This window comes from Micropterus salmoides, unplaced genomic scaffold (assembly GCF_014851395.1).
Source record: "Micropterus salmoides isolate LMB-PRFRI ecotype aquatic unplaced genomic scaffold, ASM1485139v1 Ms_hic_scaffold_23, whole genome shotgun sequence".
Classification (NCBI taxonomy): Eukaryota; Metazoa; Chordata; class Actinopteri; order Centrarchiformes; family Centrarchidae; genus Micropterus; species Micropterus salmoides.
Genome location: NW_024041484.1, coordinates 10,894,824 through 10,916,120, shown reverse-complemented (window position 1 = coordinate 10,916,120; position 21,297 = coordinate 10,894,824). Strand labels below are relative to the sequence as shown.

At 41.4% G+C, this 21,297-nt stretch overlaps 1 protein-coding gene across 1 annotated transcript in view; it reads right to left on the bottom strand.

Annotated features, from left to right (window-relative positions):
- Window positions 1–1,280: 1,280 nt before the first annotated feature.
- Window positions 1,281–21,297, bottom strand: part of ahcyl2b (adenosylhomocysteinase like 2b) — a 45,511-nt gene continuing 25,494 nt past the window's right edge. Inside the window, exons 2-17 of the mRNA XM_038738406.1 lie at window positions 20,439–20,547; window positions 15,994–16,137; window positions 14,806–14,906; window positions 14,591–14,693; window positions 14,401–14,495; window positions 14,080–14,186; window positions 13,562–13,678; window positions 13,334–13,397; window positions 11,803–11,891; window positions 11,634–11,704; window positions 10,423–10,517; window positions 8,243–8,341; window positions 6,950–7,018; window positions 6,709–6,787; window positions 5,914–6,034; window positions 1,281–3,806 (exon numbers count right to left, since the gene is read on the bottom strand). Coding sequence (XP_038594334.1) covers window positions 3,800–3,806; window positions 5,914–6,034; window positions 6,709–6,787; window positions 6,950–7,018; window positions 8,243–8,341; window positions 10,423–10,517; window positions 11,634–11,704; window positions 11,803–11,891; window positions 13,334–13,397; window positions 13,562–13,678; window positions 14,080–14,186; window positions 14,401–14,495; window positions 14,591–14,693; window positions 14,806–14,906; window positions 15,994–16,137; window positions 20,439–20,547 — 1,470 coding nt within the window. The 3' untranslated portion in view covers window positions 1,281–3,799. The remainder of the gene's footprint in view (window positions 3,807–5,913; window positions 6,035–6,708; window positions 6,788–6,949; window positions 7,019–8,242; window positions 8,342–10,422; window positions 10,518–11,633; window positions 11,705–11,802; window positions 11,892–13,333; window positions 13,398–13,561; window positions 13,679–14,079; window positions 14,187–14,400; window positions 14,496–14,590; window positions 14,694–14,805; window positions 14,907–15,993; window positions 16,138–20,438; window positions 20,548–21,297) is intronic.

Here is a 21,297-nt window from a genome sequence, read left to right as displayed (position 1 = left end):
AACATGTTCTTGATTAAATTATTAATCACTGGTGGTTGAATCAATGTAGACTCAAGTCTATAAAAAACTACACATCCAATAAAACTGATAATTTACAAAGGCATCATTGATATGCTGTGGATGAATTGCAGCAGTGAAGAGGTTTTAAATTGGACACTGGCAGCTATGACTGAGGAACCCTTCAGAAAAAGCGTTCATCCCTAAATTAAGTGGTAAAAACATTCCTGCTCAGTAGATTCAAATTCTGGAACAGGTTTTGCATAAAACAGTACTAAAAAAAACAAACAGCATTTCGAGAGCATCTTGCTTCCTCATTGTGATGTAATCCTGTTGATGTTTACTTCCAAGCTGAAATAATTATAGTTTGGATTGTGAATGACATCTTGTTCTATGTGTGTCAAACTACTCATTTAATCCTGTGATGCCAATTTGTCAAGAAAAAAAGACAGCTGAACTCTGTCAGAGATGTCCCTGTCTGATCGCTGCAAGCTCAGATGAGATCACTGTTGTTCTGACAGACCTCGGCAGCTGCACACATGGGTTCCCCTTCCCCCCAAACATACACAAAGACAGCTACTCAGAAATCAATCCGCTATGAAAAAAGACTGAACGACACACATCAAACAACCAGATAAGAACAAAGTGGGTGATTACGTGCTGAAATGGCAGATTTGTAGAAATCAAGGAAATGCGCACAAAAAGGGTTAAAATTTTTACATCTTTATTCATTAAGGTTACATAATTTTTTTTTATTATTGCTTACCTACCATTATCACTTGCAATATTGAAACAGGGTTTTTTTCTTCATTAGACATGTTTGAGAATTTTGCCAGTTTGCTCTGTATGAGATTTACAACAATAAATACAGGAGTCGATTCTTCTTTTATCTTCCTATACTTTTAAAAGGTTGTCATATCTGTATATAGTATGTATATACATATACGATGCTGGTGTCGTCCCCTGCCCACCCATGTGTTGGTCAGCTTATGGCTGACAAAACAAACAAAAAGGTTCCTTCCCCCCCTAACACACAGGCTAGGATCCTGAGGCAGCTGTTAATGAAGCAACCATGGCCTACAAAAAAACAAAAAGGATGTACAGAACCCAGAAAGACATTTAGACACACACAGCGTTCTCTCAAGATGTCACAAACTCTTTAACACAAACTCTCTTACAAAAGGGAAGAAAATAAGACCAGACAACAGGCTTTAAGAACTACACAGACGACAGATCACGCTAGTTTAAGAGGGGATTCTCAACAGCACAAGGAGACAGAAATGCACACAGGGAACAAGTCGACATTTATTTGGCATGGACTGTGACAGTGTAGGATCTTGTTATTGCATGGCTGCGTATGGGCGTACACTTGTTTAATCTGAGAGGTTCCTACACACCTTTAATTTTTTTAGACTTCAATTAGTTTTTGCCAAATTTTTCAGGAATAGCTTGACAATTTGGGGAATACCCTTACATTCGCTTTTTTGTCGAGTTGAGATGGAGAAGACGAATACCACTCCCTTGTCTGTACAGTAAATATGTAGCTAGGGCCAGCCACTGCTTAGCTTAGCTGACTGGGACCAGGGAGAAAGCCTAGCCCTCTCCAAAGGTAACAAAATCCACCTACAAGTACCTTTAAAGCCAACAAATTAACATGTTATGTCTATGTTTCATTTGTACAAAAAACTGCTTTAAAAGTGCTGGTGCTGCAAAACTTTACACTAACCGAAGCCAACTGGCTGCCGGCACCAGCAGCCAGTTGGCTTCGGTTAACATATTTATCATGTAGACACGAGAGTGGTACTCCTTGCAAGAACGCGAATAAGTGTATTTCCCAAAATGTCAAACTATTCCTTTAAAGACTTTGGTCGGCATTAAATATCATGTACAGTGGTGAGATCAGTCATAAAGTCACACAAAAACAGAACTGCATGAAATGTGGAAGCACATTTGTATTTATTCAACTGGTAAACAAAGCTTATTGTACTATTTCTTCCTGTTCAAAAGCTATAAAATGGTAATGTTTATTTTCCATATAATGTTCAGTAATTTTCACACCTGGATAATGAGCTGCTTACTGTACTTGTGTGTTTAAGCACCTCACCCCTCTCTGTGAGTAGAGCTGGCATCCTCACTCAGCATGTTAGTTTCTGATTGGATCAGGTGCAGAGCCGATATAACGGCAGGGGTGCACTTGCCAGGTGAAATGACTGTTAGGGCTTGCTAATTTCTACCGTCAGGTCTGCTGGGGACCAGCTGCCAAGGATGACAACTGTGCAGCTCATTATGCTGGTAGAATCTACACTTTTCAGGTGGGGAAGAAGAAACTAAAATATATCGGAGATAACATGCCAAGTATTGAGATAGTTTTGTTTGTTTTAAAAAAAAAAGGGGGGGGGGGGATCCATGAAATTGCAGAGGTGGTAAATGTGTTTTTTGGATGAAAAGAAAATAAATCATGGTGGAATTCAGATTCTAGATTGTATGTTTTTAAGAGATGAACCCTTTGACTGTATCAAAAGAGTTGTGGTGTGTATGGTCAGTACAGTAAATCTCAACAGCACCACGCTTTCTAGGACCTGTTTCAACATATCTGCTTAAGTACCGTCCTGCAGGAACTTGCTGCACATTTGGTATCCCTGTAAATATTTTCTGTCACAGTTTTCAAAATGATACATTTATTACACCTATCGTCAGAACATTTAATTGCTTATCTTTTTGACATGTTGATTTTCCCCCCCAGGGGCGCACAGGAAAGCAAAGATAGAAAAATCTTAATTTCAATATAAATATCTAAATATACAGTATACCCTTTGTAATGTTCGGACAACTTGCCATGTTTCTAATACAGTATAGTCATTCTTGGTAAAGGAAAAGACAAAATGAAAAGGTTAGCTCTCACTAGCTTGAAATACTTTTCATTACTTCAACACTGGCGTCTTGTGAGCAGCTGGAAGCTGAGAAAGAAGCAGCCAATGAGATGGTTTCACTGTGGCTTTGAGAGACAGGTGGGAAAAACTGGTCACCATCCAGTCATACTAAAAAAATGACAATTCAGAGCTGATTCAAAGAGACCGAATGCATAAAAAAAAAAAAAAGATTAAAAACAGACAACGGTGAATCTCATTGAAACGATCAAATAAAAGACATGATACGATTGGACCCTGAGATCCCGCCCCAACCCCCCTCCCACTAGGTCTAAACCTGCCCTCGCAATATTACACAAGAGAAAAACAAAAACATGATCACAAGAAAGTAGAAAAGAAAATACAACAAAAAACGACAGAAAAAAAAAAACTGTCACTAAATCTTCAAAGGTCATCTTCATTCACGCAGATTTTTTTTTAATCATGTTTTTTTATATAGTATATATCTTCTTAGCATCAATAATTTCATCTTTAATAGTTAAACAATAAAAGATCCGGCAATGAGAAGGGAGGATGGTGCGTGTACCTACAACTTGACACACAAATGACCGCCTAAAGAGTTAATGGTGTTGAAACGACGAGAGGAAGGGAAGCAAAACATCTTCCAGGAAGAAGACGCCGGGGAGCTAGCTAATGGCAGAGTTAGAGTTAATGTTATTATTACTGTTGTAGAGCGTGAATAAATAAAACGACTGCCATAAGCGTAGGGAAAGCCCCCCCCCCCCGGCTCGGTCAGAGCCCCCCAAATATAAAGCAGATGTGTTGACTATTCTGTCCGTCCTTCCTTCTGTCCTCCTCATCCTCCTCCTCTCCCTCTATGAGTCTGTGCGATTCATGGAGTGTTTGTATTTCTTCAGTCCAACTCCAACACTTATTTAATACCTTAAAGAGAAAGAATGCAACAGCACGCAAGTTAGGATGACAGCTGCAATAAAGATAAATAAAGATAAATGGTGAGGCAGCAACAAGACACTTCATGACTTCATGGAATAACAATAAGAGTCTACAGCCATGCTAGCATCTCCGTGAGGCTGTGCTAAATACTAACTCAACATGCTCACATTGACAACGCCATCATACTGGTGTTCAGCACATACAATGTTCATCTTATCTAGCATCTTAACACGCTAAACTATCTCCTGGTTAAACTTTAATTTATGTCATAAAAATTATTTTAAGTAACCAACTTCATAGTTTTGACTCAGGAGTTTCAGAATTTTGGGCAAGTAGGAAACAGTGAGCAATAAGGTGCGTTCCATTTGTCATAGGAAGTCGGAATTCATAGTCAGAAATTGGGATTTCCGACTTGGCAAGTCGAGAAAACCGCACTATCAACAGTATCAACAGTTAGTTAAAGCTGTAGTTTATACTGTTTATTAGCCCTTCTGTGTACTTGTGTCGCATAGAAATTTTCATACACAAAGTGCTGTCCAGCTGCTTTCTGTGGACGTGTTGCTACAGCGTTTATTGTGAGTAAATACTGCACAATGCGTTTTCAGCCAGCGTAACAATGGCTTGTAAACAACGGCTGGCTGAGCAAGGTTTTCCGACTTGGAACGCTATCAACTTGGGTGTGACGTCATTCCCAGCTCCGAGGTAAATGGAACGCAGCATTAGCGTCTGTTTATTTAATGTGTCAGATTCATTCATTCTTATTTTTCAGGTTGTTTAAACAAGCAGGAGTGTTTCAGCCTTCTCAACCAACAAAGCCCTTTACAGATCTCAGTTGAATCTTTTAGTTCTTTACTTTACTTTGTATTAAAAACGGAACCTAAATGGTTCTGTTCAATTAAGGAGCAAGAATGCTTTCAAAAAGAGAGATGATCAATTAACAAAATGCAAAGTGAAAAATATAAAAAAATATGTAAAATATAAAATCATATCAATATAAAAACAGCATCAATTCTTCTAGATACACTTGCACATAGTTTTTGGGCTCGGCAGGAAGGTCGGCCCAAACATCACGGTTATTCTGTGGATTTAAGCAGCCTCAGTTGCTTCTCTCTCTTCATGTACTCCCAGACAGACTTGACGATGTTGAGATCAGGGCTCTATGGAGGCTGTACCATCACTATGTTGTCATGCTGCAGAATAAAATTGAGACGCCTCCTTGGTGGTATTGTATGATGAACATGTATATGCCTGTACATCTCAGCATTGAGGAGCTCATTTATTCTGATCAAATCCCCAACTCCGTTTGCATAAATGGAGCCACAAACTTGCAAGGACCCTCCACCATGCTTCACTGTTGCCTGCAGACGCCCAAAGTTTGACTCATCAGTCCAGAGCACCTCCTGACATTTTTCTGCACCCAGTTCCTGTGTTTTTGTGCATAGTTGAGTCGCTTGGCCTTGTTTCCATGTCAGTGGTATGGCTTTTTGGCCGCATGTTGCTAGACATCTTCAGATTGTGAAGGGAAGTAAACATGATGTGTCTTTCATCTGCGTCTACGGACCTCAACGTTGCCCGTTTCTTTGTGCTTCTTCAAAAAAGCTTGGACAGCACATCTGTGAACATCCATCTTGAAATGTCTGCCTGGGAGAGAGCTTGCTGATGCAGTATAACCAGCTTGTGTCTTGCCATGGTGTATGACTTTTGATAGCCAACTGTCTTCAGCAACCTCCCCTTGTTAGCCGAGTTTGGCTGATGCTCACCCAGTTGTATTCCTCCTACAGAGCTGTTTCAGTTTCAGTTAATGATTGTGTTTCAACCTACATATTGAATTCATGATCATTAGTACCTGTTTGGTATAACTGTTTAATCATCCCTGACTTTTTGCATGTGAACCTACAAGAATTGATGCCGTTTTGAAGGCAAAGGATGGTCACACCAAATATTTTTCTTCTGTTCACTCACTTTGCATTATGTTAACTGATAAATATAATCTATTGACAAGTCTATTCTTGAAAGCATCCTTACTTTACACTCTTTCATCCCTTGAACCACCTACATGCTAACCAAAGTACTGCGTGTTCAAGTCTTTTCATACCTATAGTAGTTTGGCTTGAAGGGCCCGTTCTTGTTCAAGCCAAGATACTTGGCCTGCTCATCGGTCAGCTCTGTAAGATGTGCGTCAAACGTTGGGAGATGTAGGCTCGCCACATACTCATCTGGAGGGCAAGGGAGAAGAAGAACATGTTAAAATTCACCAGGCGTCTGGTTGATTAATCATTCAAAAGAGAGAAGGAAGAGATATAGCAGAGAACCTCTAGGAATTAACGTCTCTCCATCTTTTACCCCCGCGCTGTATTCTCTTCCCCCCCATCTGTTTTCCTCTCCTCATCCTTCTTTGTGTCTCTACTTCCTTCTTTCCTCATCTCAGTTAATCCATTCATTCCTCTCCATCATCTTTCTGTCAGCGTGTGCTGTGGCAGCAGCGGCTGTCACCGACGGGGTGACCTACATTTGGCTCCCTGTTTTTCTTTACTACGTATGTGCTGTGGGCTGTATGCACGTACACATATGTGCACTGACACAGGACCCAATCTAGCGTGAATGATGTGTGTCTATAGGGAGATAACCCTGGGCTGAATAGATGAGGACAACTGTGTTATCTATGGAGATAAATGCAAAAATGCCTGCAGGCTCTCTGCTGGGGCAAAAACAAACTCTGTAAATTGCTGCCCATCTCTTTGCTTGGTGGCTACTTAAGTACCCAACAGGGTTATTTTCCCCTCCCTGGCTTGATGTCTTACTGTGTTTGTCCAATAGGCATTTATTCTTCTCTGTTTTGTATTCTTGCATTTTATTCCATGAACACATTCTGAACTAACAAAAACCTTACCCATCTTCTTGGGTAGCAGGTAAACATCCTGTTTGTAGCGTCCCTCTGGGGCATTGTACAGCTCTATCAGAGCCAGGGCCTGGGCAGAGAGACACACAGGTTACACACACACACGCTACAACTTTGTGTTTCGACATCTGTATTAGTGATAAACAGAAACACTGAGAGCAATGCACAAAAAAATACAAGACCAATCATGCGCAACAATGGAAATGACACAGAAACTGAGCCACCGTTGTACCTGGGTGGTGGCGGTGATGGAGAGCACGAAAGTGGGCACAGTGGAACAGCTTAGGTTCAACAGGCGACCCTGTAGAGGAAGAAAAAACAATTCAAGGTTAGACTACACGGGCAAAAGGTTTTTAACTTCACAGTTGAGAGAACAAAGGTGGTGGAGGTGCAGTCTGGGCAAGATGAGGTATGTGTTAGAAAAGAAGAATTCAATTATTTAAAACTCGCTTTTGCAACTGTTTGTTTTCTCTCACCTTCATTCTAACAGTAAACTGATGCTGCATTGCAGAGAGTGAAATTGTGACAGCCCAAGAAAATTGTGTAGTTAGTATGTAAAAGGGAAACACTTTGCGGCCAGGAGGAGGGGGAACAGAGAAAAGGTTGTGTTGTTGTTGCAAGAAAAACACAAACCTTTAATCAGTGGCATCGCTCCCATACTCTTAAGATGATGTGTGTTTTCAATTGTGGAAGAAGCTTTAGTTTGTGCTGCTTTGACCCCTTGGTACTGTACACAAAGAACCTCCACAGCTCAGATTGTCTTGTCTGCCAAAACCTGTCTTCGTGGACCATCCCCCTCTTGCTCGCTCTCTCTCCACTTTAGCGATGGAGCCAAGTACAGGTTGTGATTTTGTATTAATAAATAAATGCACAAAACAAAGTTATAAAACACGAAAGGAAAAAATGTCTCCTCCTGTTTTAAACTTTAAAAAGAATATCCTCTTTGTGAATTCTCTTCATTTCAGAGATACTGAAAGATGATGTTAAGATGATGCAGTCAGTCTTTAATAAATCCAATTTTGGGGACAACTATTTTGGATCAGAGCTGTTGGAGCAGAGAGTGGAGGCGGGAGAGGTGAGGGTTTTGACTGAAACCTGCTGAAGATCAAAGATCAAGATCAGTCTGGCCCTGTCACACTGCTCTCATTCTGTCACGGCAGACACACCCTCGCTCACTCACACACACACACACCCCTCGTCTTAACCTGCAATGTGCACTGGGTGTTTGCACATTGCAGGTTATGTTTGTGTGTCTGCACGGTCCCTCATAGATTTTCCACAACTACACTGTAGACTACGCTGTTGAACGCCGTTCAAATGGATGTTTATAAACAATGACTGGCCGTGACTCAGCTACGTCACTACGAGTAATGGCTGAAAAGTGTGCTTCACAAATACATCACTATAGTGACTGTGAATCTACAACAATAGCTTCATAACTAAATCATAGTCTCAATATCCAACTTGGAATCTAAAGATATGTTCTTTCAAAGTGCTCTGGGTAAGAGTGTGAACCAGTGTGTACCTCAGCCAGCAGCACTATCCTCTTGCCATCAGGCCAGATGACGTGGTCCACCTGAGAGCGCACTCTCTCCCAGGTCAGTTCAGGAGTCCGCAGGCTTGCCTACAGGATGAGCACAACGTCATCAACAATTGTTTGTTTCTGGTGGTATTTTTTCCACACTTCTATCTTCATCTATCATCATGGGCTGAAGTACTTTACAGGACGTAGTGACTCACTTCTTAGTGTCTGAACTACTTCCTTCTTCCACTCGTGCCATCTTTTTTTAATCCTTCCATTCCTCTCATATTTTTTTTTTATTCGTAGAACCTTTGTCTCAGTGTTCAGGAGGATACAATCAGTGCCCCATGAGCCTCATCTTTGGTTGCTATTAATTTCTGTGATTCAATTGTTTCTTAATGCTGCACTCGCTGTAAGACACTGCACTCGCACACAAGTTAATAGTCTAAAATATAATTATAATTCCACCCCTGTCTTTGTTATTTATTTGGTAATGTCTACTTATTTCTGTATCGCCAATTCTTGATCATACTTTGATCATCCACTGTATCTCTTGGTTTGTTCAGTCTTCATTAGGGCCCAAGCACGAAACGTACGAGGTCCCTAGTGAAACTGAAAGGATTTTTTTTATCTCTTTTTTCTGCAAAGTAACCTCAATTTTGGGGGCCTAAATATACTCGAAAACTCACCAAACTTATCACATAATTCTGTATTTTATGGGTTTCGCGCATGGGCGTGGCAAAATGGCTCGCTAGCGCCCCCTACAGAGCAGCTCCCAGACAAAGTTTCACCTACATGTATGAAATTTCTGTGGCACATGTATCATGTCCAGACGTACCAAAAAGCCTCTTGGAGCAATGCCCTAAGCCCAACAGGAAGTAGGTCATTTTGAATTTTATGGTTGGTTAGGTTTATGGTTATGAATTTTTGGATGATTTACACACTCCGTACTTTAAACGACCTCCTCCATGGGATTTAGTCCGACCGACTTCCGATTTGTGCTGTGAAGTCTAAACCCATTGCCTAAAAGTTGTAAAACGGTGATTTTTTGTGGAACAGCGTGCCCATGGCGTGGCATCCAAAATCAATGATTCGGCATGTAACAGGAAGTTGTTGTATAATAAGAGTCCCACCCTGAACACATCCACATGCCAATATTCACTCAAAGTCATAGCGCTACCTGCTGGCAACAGAAATGACATGTTTTAACGCATTGATGAAGCCATGTTGTAAAACTTGTGAGTTTGCAGTTAAAGTGTGACGGTGGAAAGGCGGCAAAGTTCCATGCTTCGCTGTGACTCAGGAAGTTGTTGTAACTTGACTGTACAAGCTCAGATCTGTACCAAATTTTACAGATTTGATAAGAGTCCTGACCTGAACACATATACATGCACAACATTCACCTATAGTCACAGCGCCACCTGCTGGCAACAGGAAGTGATTTTTAACGAAGCAGCCCCAGCCGCTCGTTTGACCTACATGTACGAAATTTCTGTAGCACATGTAACATGTACAAAAAAGCCTCTTGGAGCGATGTCCTAAATCCAAGAGGAAGTCAGCCATTTTGGATTTAATGGTCATTTTTGGATGATTTATACACTCCATACTTTAACAAACTCCTCCTAGAGAATTAGTCCGGCCGACTTATTTAGTCTAATCCCAATGACGATTATAAGTTGTTCTAATGGTGAGTTTTCACGGAATGGCGTGCCCGTGGCGTGATATCCAAAATTGATGATTTGCCATGAAACAGGAAGTTGATGTGTACATGCTCACATCTGCACTAAACTTTACATGCTTGATAATGGTACCACCCCGAACATATCTACATGCTAATATTCAGTTATACTGGTAGCGCCACGTACTGGCAACAGGGCGTAAGCTCTGTCTGACTTTCATTGTGCGACTGAAATTAATTTTTGCAATGTGTTTCACACGTGGTGAGACCTAACCTATAGATACCGGGTGCTCTGAACCCGAACATAAGTGACACAGGAAGTGACGTTAAAGTCCTCCGTGTTCGAAGCCTGTGACAATTCAGAGCCGCATCGGCAGAGCTGCGGAATATACGGCGCAACCGTACCACACCCCAATGCGCTACATGTGCGAGGGCCTGCCCAATGCTGCTTGCAGCTTTAACTATTTCTGTCACTTTACAAGATTGTGCAAAGCTGGTAACTGACCACATCGATCTCAGTGTTGGAGTGTCCCATGTTGCAGACAATGCAGCCATTCTTCATGCGGTCAAGGTACTCTCTCACCACCACGTTCTTATTGCCTGTTGGAAATGAGAGAGAGAAATTAGATCGATAAGGGCAAATGCAAGAGGTTTAAAAAGCGAGTGAGCAAAAATGTGAAATAGACAAAAAGAAAGACTAGAGTGTACTTGAGGTTTTATCAAATGACATGTTGAAAAGAGACCCAATATAGGATTTCTGCAGACTGTATCCATTTCTGTGAAACTATGTTTTTACTGTACTCCATTTAATTACTTCTTATCTCACCATTTAGCATAGTTCATTAAGGTTGAAACTGGGATGTAGTCTGAGTGTTCCACCTGTCTGCATAGTGCATGTTTAACGATCTGCACGTCTCTAATAGGACTTGCAGCAAGGTTACTAGTTCTTACTAACAGCATCTGTTTATGTATAGGTAAAGTCGTATTTTTGCAAACTGGGAGCATGCTGATAGATGACTTGAATTTAGCTTCAAAGGGCACAAATAATGTCCTGCACAATTTCTCTGTAGGGAAGTTTTTTGTGTTTTATAAATAAACTTATTTGCCCACAAGACAAACTTTCTGAATGTTGCTGCAAGGCTTCTAATTTATTGACCTTAATGGAGCTACCAGCGCATGACCTTATTAGAGCTCCTGCTTGTCCTGTTTTATTTATTTTACAGCACTTTGTAACTTCATTAGGAAAGTCTTGCACAAATGGCAGGTGTCTTCTTCTACCTTATTATCTTCTTTATTATTTTTTCTGTTCAACTGCAGTCACCATTAGAAGAGATCCTCTGCTTTTGGCCTGCTGGCCACATCAGGTAATGAAGCAGAGAGACAAGTAATTCTCTGCTCCAATTAAGTGTTCAGGACAACTCCCTGGCTGCTGAGCTGAGAACTTGATTAGTAACTGTCACACTCTGCTGCTGATGATGACCACTGAATATCTGTCCAGTCATCCTGAACGAACAGTGACAGACTAGTGTTACTGACTGTTTTGTGTCTTACGCATTAGTTGTGGACAATGCCTCAGCACAAATCTCTGTGAAGTGATAAGTCAGGAATCCAATGATTATGATGCAAAACTTCATTTAAACTTCACCAGCCTAAAGTGAGCGAGAGCTCCTTCTCAGTGGAGAGAGAAAAATGCAGACAGACGCTGGCTGAACCGACCTGTGCAGGTAATGACGATGTCCACTTGTCTGATGACTTCGTTCAGTTTCACCAGCCTGAAGCCGTCCATGCTATGATTGGGGAGAAAGACAATAAAAGAGCATGATGAGACAGACGCATCAGCGACTGAAGCTGCGAGCCATGAGAACCTCAACACGCCGAGTCTTACCACGCCTGCAAGGCACAGATTGGGTCAATCTCTGTGACGTAGACGATGGAGCCCATTGCTTTGAGGGCAGCACAGCAGCCTTTTCCCACCTGAGAATAGACAGACAGGAGACATTATCCCACAGTACAGACAAACCTTATACTGTTGTCAGGGTTCCCACTCTTTTCCAGAGATCATTTTCCAGGACATTCCTCTCTGCAGAAGTCTTTGGCTATAACATATATTACATGCATAGTAATTATGACAAACTGATTGCCTTGTTTTAATGCTATGTTTTAATATTGTTAAATTTTTTAGTCCTGCTGCTGTATTTATTTAAATTACGTTTGGAAAGCCCTTTGCTTTCTATGCTTGGCATGTTCTTTTCCAAAGAATTATATTTTTACCACTGCTGCCTGAACACCAATAACTGAATAGCCTCAACACAAATAATAGCCTATAATTTTGCTTACTAACAAATCCTAGCATTCTGTTGAACCTTAGCTTTCTAAAATCCCTGTGGTCCGTAGCCCAAATGCACATCTGTTGGACCACTGTCATGATGCCACACTTTATGTTAAACTTCACAACAAACTTTGTGTATTGATGTGTAAGTGTATTACGGTAAAAAAAAGCTTGGACTTCTTCATCAGTGTGCAAATATCAAAAGGTAATTGATGTTGAAAAGAGTGCGTCTGGAAATAGGAAATTAAACCGAGCCGTGGTATAGATCAGTTTATCACCTTTACTAATGAAGCCAATCACAACCCACTGTGAGCTACAGCTAAAATGTCACGTTATGTTACAGTCCATTTTAGCGGAATGTAGCATTGCCTTTTAAGAGACAATGCTAGCAGAGTTTGGAGGAGAATGCAACAGAGTTTCGGATACTTAAATTAATGTCATCCAACCTGTGCTACCATGTGACATAACTCGGGGGTATGTTCACAGCGCTGCCGCAACAGAACTGAGCAATCGCAACATAATGTTAAAAAAATATTCCAGGATAACGCAAGATTTTCCTGGATATGTTACTTTTTCCTCTCATTTTACCAGGTGTTTTCCATGACAGGAAAATTGGTCAACTGTTTTCCAGGATGCGTGTGGGTTGTTTGTTTTGGTTTGACTTAAACTACAAGTCCCAAACCTAATGAAGTACAATATATATTTATAATACTGTGAGGTGCTTCACCGCAGTATCTATTGTGATGAATGAAACTTCATCAACACCCATCATGTTCCAAATGTGTTGATCTGAACCAATTTTAAAAACGGATGTTATTTCAATCTATTAATTCTATAAAAAGGGGATGTTAGGATTTTTTCTAAGTGTTGTCAAGTTTGTATTCATGCTGGTACTCTTTAATATGAACATCTGATCAATATATAGCAAACAAATCATGTCTAAACAGAAGCAGTCAACAGCAACCAGTAATCAAAATCAAAATCTTTTCATTTTCACAATTTTATTATAGTTTTAATGTAATTCCACCTGACCGAACATTTACTGTGCAAGAGCCTGTATGAAAATGAAAACAAATGTCAACCTTACCTCTCCGTATCCACACACCACCACCTGTTTGCCTCCAAACATGACATCAGTGGTCCTCTTCAGGCTGTGGACAGGAACACAATTATTTCACCAGAACCCTGATATTTATTCAGACTGTTCGGAGCGGTGAGGAGGTGGGTGTAATTGGCCTTCAACACTGAACACTCAAACAACAAACAGGTTCTGTTTTATAATAATGCCTAATAAGGTTAAACAGACATTTCATACCCATCTAAAATGGACTCCCTGCAGCAGTAGAGGTTGTCAAACTTCTGCTTGGTCACAGAGTCGTTGACGTTCATGGCTGGAACACACAGCTTTCCTGCCTTGGACAGCTGGTACAACCTACACACACAAATACACCCGCACACATTAAAAACAGATGTAAAATGTAAGCTATGCTTAGTGACAGAATAAAATACAACAAGTTAAACAACAAGATAAATTATTTTATGCTCAGTGTTTAAGACAGACCTGGTCTTTCTGCTTTACAATCTACCCTTACACACTTACATACACAGCAGTTCTGCAATGGTGTAATCACAGTAAACTGTTAATGGTGGTGACATTTTCACCACTAGATGGCGATATTACCACACCAGAAACAGTGTGAGAGTCTGCAATTAGTCTGTGTGTTATTGTGTGATTTTGTGCAGAGAACCAGTGTCATATTTTCAACCGTCACCAAAAACACTGCTTAAAGCCAGCGTCAAAAGGAAAGGATGTGAGCATGCTGCGACTCCCACCTGTGAACCCCGGTGACACTCTCCTCCACAATGCCCTTGATCTTCTTGAACATGTTGGGGTACTTTTTGTAGATCCAGTGAGTCAGGTCTCCACCGTCATCCAAGATCTGACGGACGATGAGAGACAATGACGAGCATAGTGGAAGAGAGAGACAAGGGAGGGGATTGAGAGAGTATTGGGGATAAAAAAATAAAAAAAGTAAGGGTGAAAATAGCAGATGTACTATATGTACCACCAACAGGGACCGTGGGATGGAAAAATAAAGAACATATATTTTCCCAGTGCTTTAATAAGCTTTATTTAAAATGTAGGTGTGCTACCATGTTGGGTTGCCAGCCCTCCACGTTGACACAGCGATCGATGCACCACCAGAAGTCGTCCTCTGACTCACCCTTCCATGCAAATACACTGAAACCTAGAGAAAGAGACAGCAACCATTTTATGCTTAGCAGACAGAAGGAGAAAAATCACGTCACACACGGGAAACTCCCAGGACACACAGAGTCTCACCTCCCTCTGCAAGGGCAGCTGCCACTTCATTCTGGGTGGAGTAGATGTTGCAGGCTGCCCATCTGCACTGAGCCCCCAAAGCTGACAGAGTCTCCATCAGCACCTGCGGCGGGAACAGAGGTTCATGTTTGACTTTATGTTGTAGCTGCTGGAGTCAAACTGTGTTTATGTTTAAGGCTGCAAGTGTGCGGCTCTGTTTGGTAATTCCTACTCACAGCAGTCTGGGCAGTGATGTGGGTGCAGCCCACCACTTTGGCACCTGCAAGGGGTTTCTCCCCTTGGGCTCGCTTCCTCAGAGCCATCAGGGCCGGCATCTCTGAAAGAGGACACATGAGTGGATAAAGGAATCAGCTGGATGGGTAAGGAATTCCCATCATTTAATCCTCCTAATGCTTCATCACTAAGACATCGCCTCATTCAGCTGAAGCAGTTACATATGTGAAGTGGTGTGTGTGTGTGTGTGTGTGTGTTTCATGGTTTTATGTCCCAGTGGGGACTTTAATCTAAATGCACACAAACCAGTGGGGACTCCTGTGACCGTGGGGACCTAAATTTTTGTCTCCACAGGCAGAGACTTCTTTTTGAGGGTTAAGACTTGGTTCTAGGGTTCAGGTTACAATTGGATTAAGGTTAGGGTTAGGCATGTAGTTGTAATGGTCAAGGTTAGGGAAACTGGCTAGGGAATGCATTATGTCAATGAGATGTCCCCACAGGGATCGAGGAACAAACATGTGAGGCTCTCTGTATATTCTGTGAAACAATTAGGGAATGATATGAGTAATGTTTGTGATGGTGGTTTTAAATGGTGTTCTCATTTGCAGTGCAGGGTACAATATGGCCATCCAGCACCACCTTTGAATGTAGTATGCCCTCATGTTTGTATAACTGCGCTTGTGATGCCACGTTACACCAAGTGTGTTTTCATCCACCTGCTTTTGTGAAGACTCAATTTATGCATAAAAAGAACCTGAGAGGAAAATACTGGAAATTGGGGGGAGTAGAAAGATCACAGAAAAGTTTTTATGCTTTGCTGAGGCGGAAAAGTTGTTTGTTTCATATAAGTAGTTCGAGGAACATCACAAATGTCATATTTCCATCATGTTTTCTTCATTTTTTTCCAGTGTGTGAGGTTTGACTGGCACTCTTCTAATTACATCATCTTGTTGTGTCCTTTTCTTCTGCAATTGCACCTGATTGGAGAATCAGTACACCATTTCCAATATTTACAGTAGTGGATGGAAACATGCGTGTCATTGTCTTTTGACGACTTGCTGAAAATTCAGTAAAATTTGCACCACATTTGGTTGGAAACTTGCCAACTTAAGATTTGCATCCACCCGCTAAACCACTAACCCTTAAGGGCCCCCTTTTTTCAAGTGAGCAGTTACAGCCCTTTAGTTTACCTTGCTCGGCAATCTCGATCTCTCTGCGTCCAAAGTCGGCCTGTTTGATGTTTTTGATGCAGAAGTCTCCATTGCCCTTGGAGTTCTTCTGCTGTTTGTCCCGAGGAGATGTCTCATCGTCAGAGCTGTCCGTGTATGACGCCGCTAAAAAACGATACCACAGTATTGTCAGTATGTCATGGGAAACCTGGACTAAACTATGCCTCATCAGAATTGGTGAAGTTCACAGATTGTTATAAATGATTAAGAAGATTATATTTGTGCTGGAGAAGTCTTCTGACCTCACCCCCTGGTCACTACCACAGCGTCTGGACACAGATTCACATCCTTAGCTGAGACTTGCTTAGACGAAGATAATAGTTTGTCAGTTCTTATTGAGTCAACTCCTCCCAATTTTAGCTTCATGAGTGAAGCTAGAGTGCATAAAAAAGGAATGTGGCAACGTTATTTTGCTTAATAATGTCAAGATAAGATAACAATGCCTAAATACTAAACTGCTGTCTGTCGTCTGCATTGACTTTGACTGTGTTGTTATTGTTGGTGATTTTAATGTTCATAGTGACAATCTCCATGACAGCAGCACAAAGGTTGCACTGCACTGTAGCTGCACTATAATATTGATCCTACCGTTTCATCTTTCTTGCCAAAATTTAACCTTCTATTTTACTTGATTTTAATAATTTAAATCGTATTCATGCGTGTCTTTTTATAACACCTTGTCTTTATTTCTAACTTTGTCTCAATGCCTTTTAGGTCTTATGTCAAGCACTTTGAATTGTCTTTTTGTTGCAAGGTGCTATACAAATACATTTGATCTGGCCTTGCCTTAGCTTTAAGGTTTCAAAGTGCAGAACAAATATGTTGTGCCTTTGGTTTTTTTCACTGTGAATAAGCCTGTACTTTTCCCAACCCTGCAATTTGACTTTGGTTGGCTACGGATCCTGCACAGCACCGAGTTCAATTGATTATAAAGCTGTTGGAAAAACCCTTTCCACCAACAGAGCTACTGAAGCCTCTTTCCAAGACTGCAGTAGAACGTAAACATAGAATAAATGTGTTTTAACACTTGGTATCAGTGCACCTCTGAGATATAAACAGTAGCACCCACAGCAGCATACTCAGTAAGGAGTTGCCTCTATTTTCTTGCACCAGCTCTGTGTGGTCCCGCTGCTTCAGGATGACTCACTACACAGGTGCGGCCCTTCTTGTGTAGAGCAGGTACACGATGCCAATATCACTCCTACCACCCTTTTAAAATGACCACGGACGAGTACCAGATAAGACCGGGTACCCTGCCAGCACTGTAACTATACTGCTGTTAAAGAACATACTGTACTGTGCCAGGAGGGGAAAGGCTTAGAAAAGGAAAAAAAATGAGGTGATAATCCATGAGTGTACCATTTTCTTTTGAAATCTCCCATCCGTAATGACAGGAGGAAAGGGTGGTAGAGAGCGTTAGCTAAGGAGATCTCAGGGGTCATGAGGGTGGATGTGCTGACACTTGCAAAGGATACTGGGACAAAGCCAAAGGCAGGGTAAAGGAAAAGTCTACAGTCCTCTTGGGAATCATCCAAAAATGAAAGCTAAGAGGCTTCAGTATCTGTCCTTTTTCTTTTCTTTTCTTTTTTTTTTTTTACACACAGAAGAATTTTAGCTCACTAAAAAGGAGAGTAAGCTTAACCTATCACACAACCCAAACCTCACACTTGGTCTCAGTCTTAGTACTGGGTGAAACTTTTAAAATCGTTGCAGCAGAACCAGAGATAGTATCCTTTTTTTATTTAATTCATTCTTCTGCCTTCAACTCATGCCTACATAACCCACAATGTCCTTCAATCCACTGATTAATTAGAGATTCAGTCGTGTTATGCTAGTGTGGCCTCAAGCAGAGAAAAAACCTTTATCACATATGCAGTAGTACTCCCCTGACACCTGCAAGAGCTCCTCTTTAAGTGTGATGAGATGACTTGACAAAGACTTAGGTCTTTTCAACAGGTATTCCTTAGATTAAGAAAGTTTCATGCTAAGCTGTTACAGACTTGGACCACAACTAAAGGAGGAACTCTTATTAAACCAAATCTATACCAAAAGTGGTCTTGGGAAAAGTACTACTGGCGTGTTCAGTGTGTCTTCTGCACTGTGGGAACCATCAGAGAAATAAGAAGCACTCTGGTTACCGAGGGGGGAGGGGGGGGGGGGGGGGACTTTTCACTCATTGCTGCTGGTAAAAGTTCAGAATTTGACAAGCTCGATTTTGTCTGTCCTGTTAACATTTTAAGTGAAATAAAAGCACAGCATCACTATCTCAATAACAGATCATCATTATTTTATCATCTGACAGCCTCAGGCTGGAGGGGAAGGTTCTTGGGAGGTAGATTGATTTAATGAGCCCTAGTCTGGGTGCAGGAGAGAGGTGAATGAGGGCTGATGTGAGAGGAGAGAAGAAAAGAAAAGTGAAGGGAAGGAAGGAAGGAAGAAAAGAAGGACGTGTTATAGGGGAACTACAACAAATCCACCTTGCACCTTAGAAAGGGACATCGAGTGTGCCCATTTTGATCTGAGAGTTGCACACTGAATACAGAGCTGAATTTAAGAATCAAAATATTAAATATAAAAGACTCAAGAAGGTAAGCCTTTTGCCTGTTGGGTAAGTCTGGTAAGAATATTATTCCAAACCTGGGTGGCCACATATAACAGAGAACCCTAACAAATACCGTGCTCTGTAATTTAGGATTTTCCATGCACTGTGGTTCATCTGCTTTAGAATTTAATTTGACTGTTCACGGAACAGCCCTGTTGAAGCTGCGTTTAGTTACTAATGCTTCACATTAAAAAGCCATCTACTGGCAGACTAGCGAGATGCTTTTATTGTGAAGATGTTATGGGAAATGCACCGTGTTTTGTCTCCAAGTAAGCGAGCTTAATGAGCGGCGCCATTCTTCAGAATTGCACAAAAAGTTAACAGCCACAATGAGCTGGAAAGGATGTGGGGTGTAGCTGTGGTCTGTGACTAGCACACATCCAGCAGGTCCAACTTTTGCTTGCTGTGCAGTGGAAAAATACTCGGCTGCTTGTGGCCGTGGCATGGCATGACTCGTTGCGACTACCTTCCCTGCTACATAAAAACCCTACATGAGACATGTTTTGATTTAAAAACAAAAAATAACTGGGAGAAAGAAACACAAGGTCCTTTTCTCAGCTCACCCTGAGTGGCTGACGTTTGCGGACAAAAACATGCAGGAAGTCACAGGTACAAAAATGTTTCATGCACTGAATACTCACTAGACTTTTTTTTTTTTAAAGCACCCCTGACCTACGGGACCCATTATGGTCATCCACTAAAACTGACTGAAAGTCCATTTGTCCATCTGTCATCCATCTGTTTGTCCATCATATTCTGTCACTAGAAGTGACTCTGAGCAGCATCACACACAGATTAATTCATCAGGGTAATGGTCACTGGAAGATATGTGCCCTGTGAATGACCCTGACTCACAGCAGGAACAAAGAGCCTTCATGGTAGAAGCAGCTTAAAACAGTATATAAACATTTCCAAAACCTCTGCTATCAGAGTGTTGATGACAAGCGGACAAGGGAAAGGCAGAAAAGGAGAACAGGATTATTCATGATCAGACTGGGCTCTCATCTCAATGCTACAGCCAGAACTTCTCTCTGGTCTTTGCCTTATGTTAACGAAACAGACATGTTGGGATATACAGTGCGCTTATTCACTGTCCTGTCCTTGCCTGGCAACCTCACTGTGACGACAAGACTCCGGGAAGGCACCGCTACCGGCCATTTAAGCAGGTTCTCTCTCTCCATCTGTCTCTCTCTCTCTCAAAAAAAAAAGAAATGTCTGTGAAAATGTCTGACTAGTTTTGCTGCCTTGTGAATTATTAAATCAGCAACTATTCTGATAATTGATTAACCCTTTCACTTTTGAAGCCAAAATGCCAAACATCTGATGGTTCAGCTTCTCACATTTGAGAATTTGATGTTTTCTTTGCCATATATGAAGGTAAACTAAATTTGTGTTTGGGTTTTGAACTGATGGACAAACGAAACAATTCATTTGAATAATCACCTTGGTCTAGAGGAAATGCTAAGATGGAAAGTTGGGACTCTCAGAATACTTGCCAGCTCTCTCCCTTCTTTTCTCCCCCTCTCCACTAGACCACCAGCAGCTAATCCTCGAACACAGAGCACACAGTTTCACATGAACCACAGTGTTAAGAGTGTGAGAATGAGAGCCAGTGAGATGAGGACAGAGGTGAAGCTAGGGAGAAAGTACAATCAAGCAAAGTCTGCCGACTGTTCTTCCAGGTGAAATATTTTCTGTATCTTTCCTGTTGTAAAAAATGTAACCGAAACATGTCACATCCACCTGTCTGATAAGTAGTGGGCTATTGTTACATCAGAAGAAGAGTGTGTTTATTTGCGTTAACCTGAGCTGTAGCTGTCTGTGGAGGACTGGGAGATGGAGCGGGACAAAGAGCGCCGGCCGATCTTGGAGGGACGCTTGTTGAACTCCTGTTTCTGGTCTGCAAACTGGATCTGCAGGTGGAGAGGGAGCAGGAGTGGACAGAGAGCAGAACGCGAGTCAGATTTTACAACTGCATTGATGTAGGTCGCGTGAACATTTTTAACAACTTATATTCAAGTGGGCACATATGAAGGCATCTCTTGATCACCAGGCTTCACACACATACAGTTCCTCTAGAACGCACACACATTGACAATTTTAGATTGAGTTTGTGTTAAATGTCCTGTTACTTCTGTTTCCAACCTTCACATGACCTCATTGGCTAGCACATCCACGCTACGTGAACAAACCAATAAAGTGACGTAGCAAACTACATGGCTATGCTGACTGGACCAATTACTTAATGTGGTTTTTCCTTGGGTGACGTATTGTACACAACGCAATTGAGCTGTGATGTCTATGAAGGTTCTCAGTCACCCAGGTCATAGTTATTGAAGGAAGGTTAAAATCAAGGGCAACTGGATTTGGTCAAAGATACTAGAAGAAGTCTCATCTGAAAGACTCGAGTACCTGAAAAGTTTTATTTTATGGTTCTGTTGTCTTTTGGCTTCAAATTAAACACAATTTTCAACCTGTATAGTATGCAATAGTTTGTTTTAATGGTGCAAATTAAAAAATTCATAGTCAATTTCAAGTCTGGTTAGTCTACAGGGTATCTCAAAATTGAGAAAAAAAGATTGCATTTTAGACCTCGGATCGTGATTGCGATTAAATAGATTGGGATATTTTTTTGGCCAGATGGCACACCCCTAGCACACACA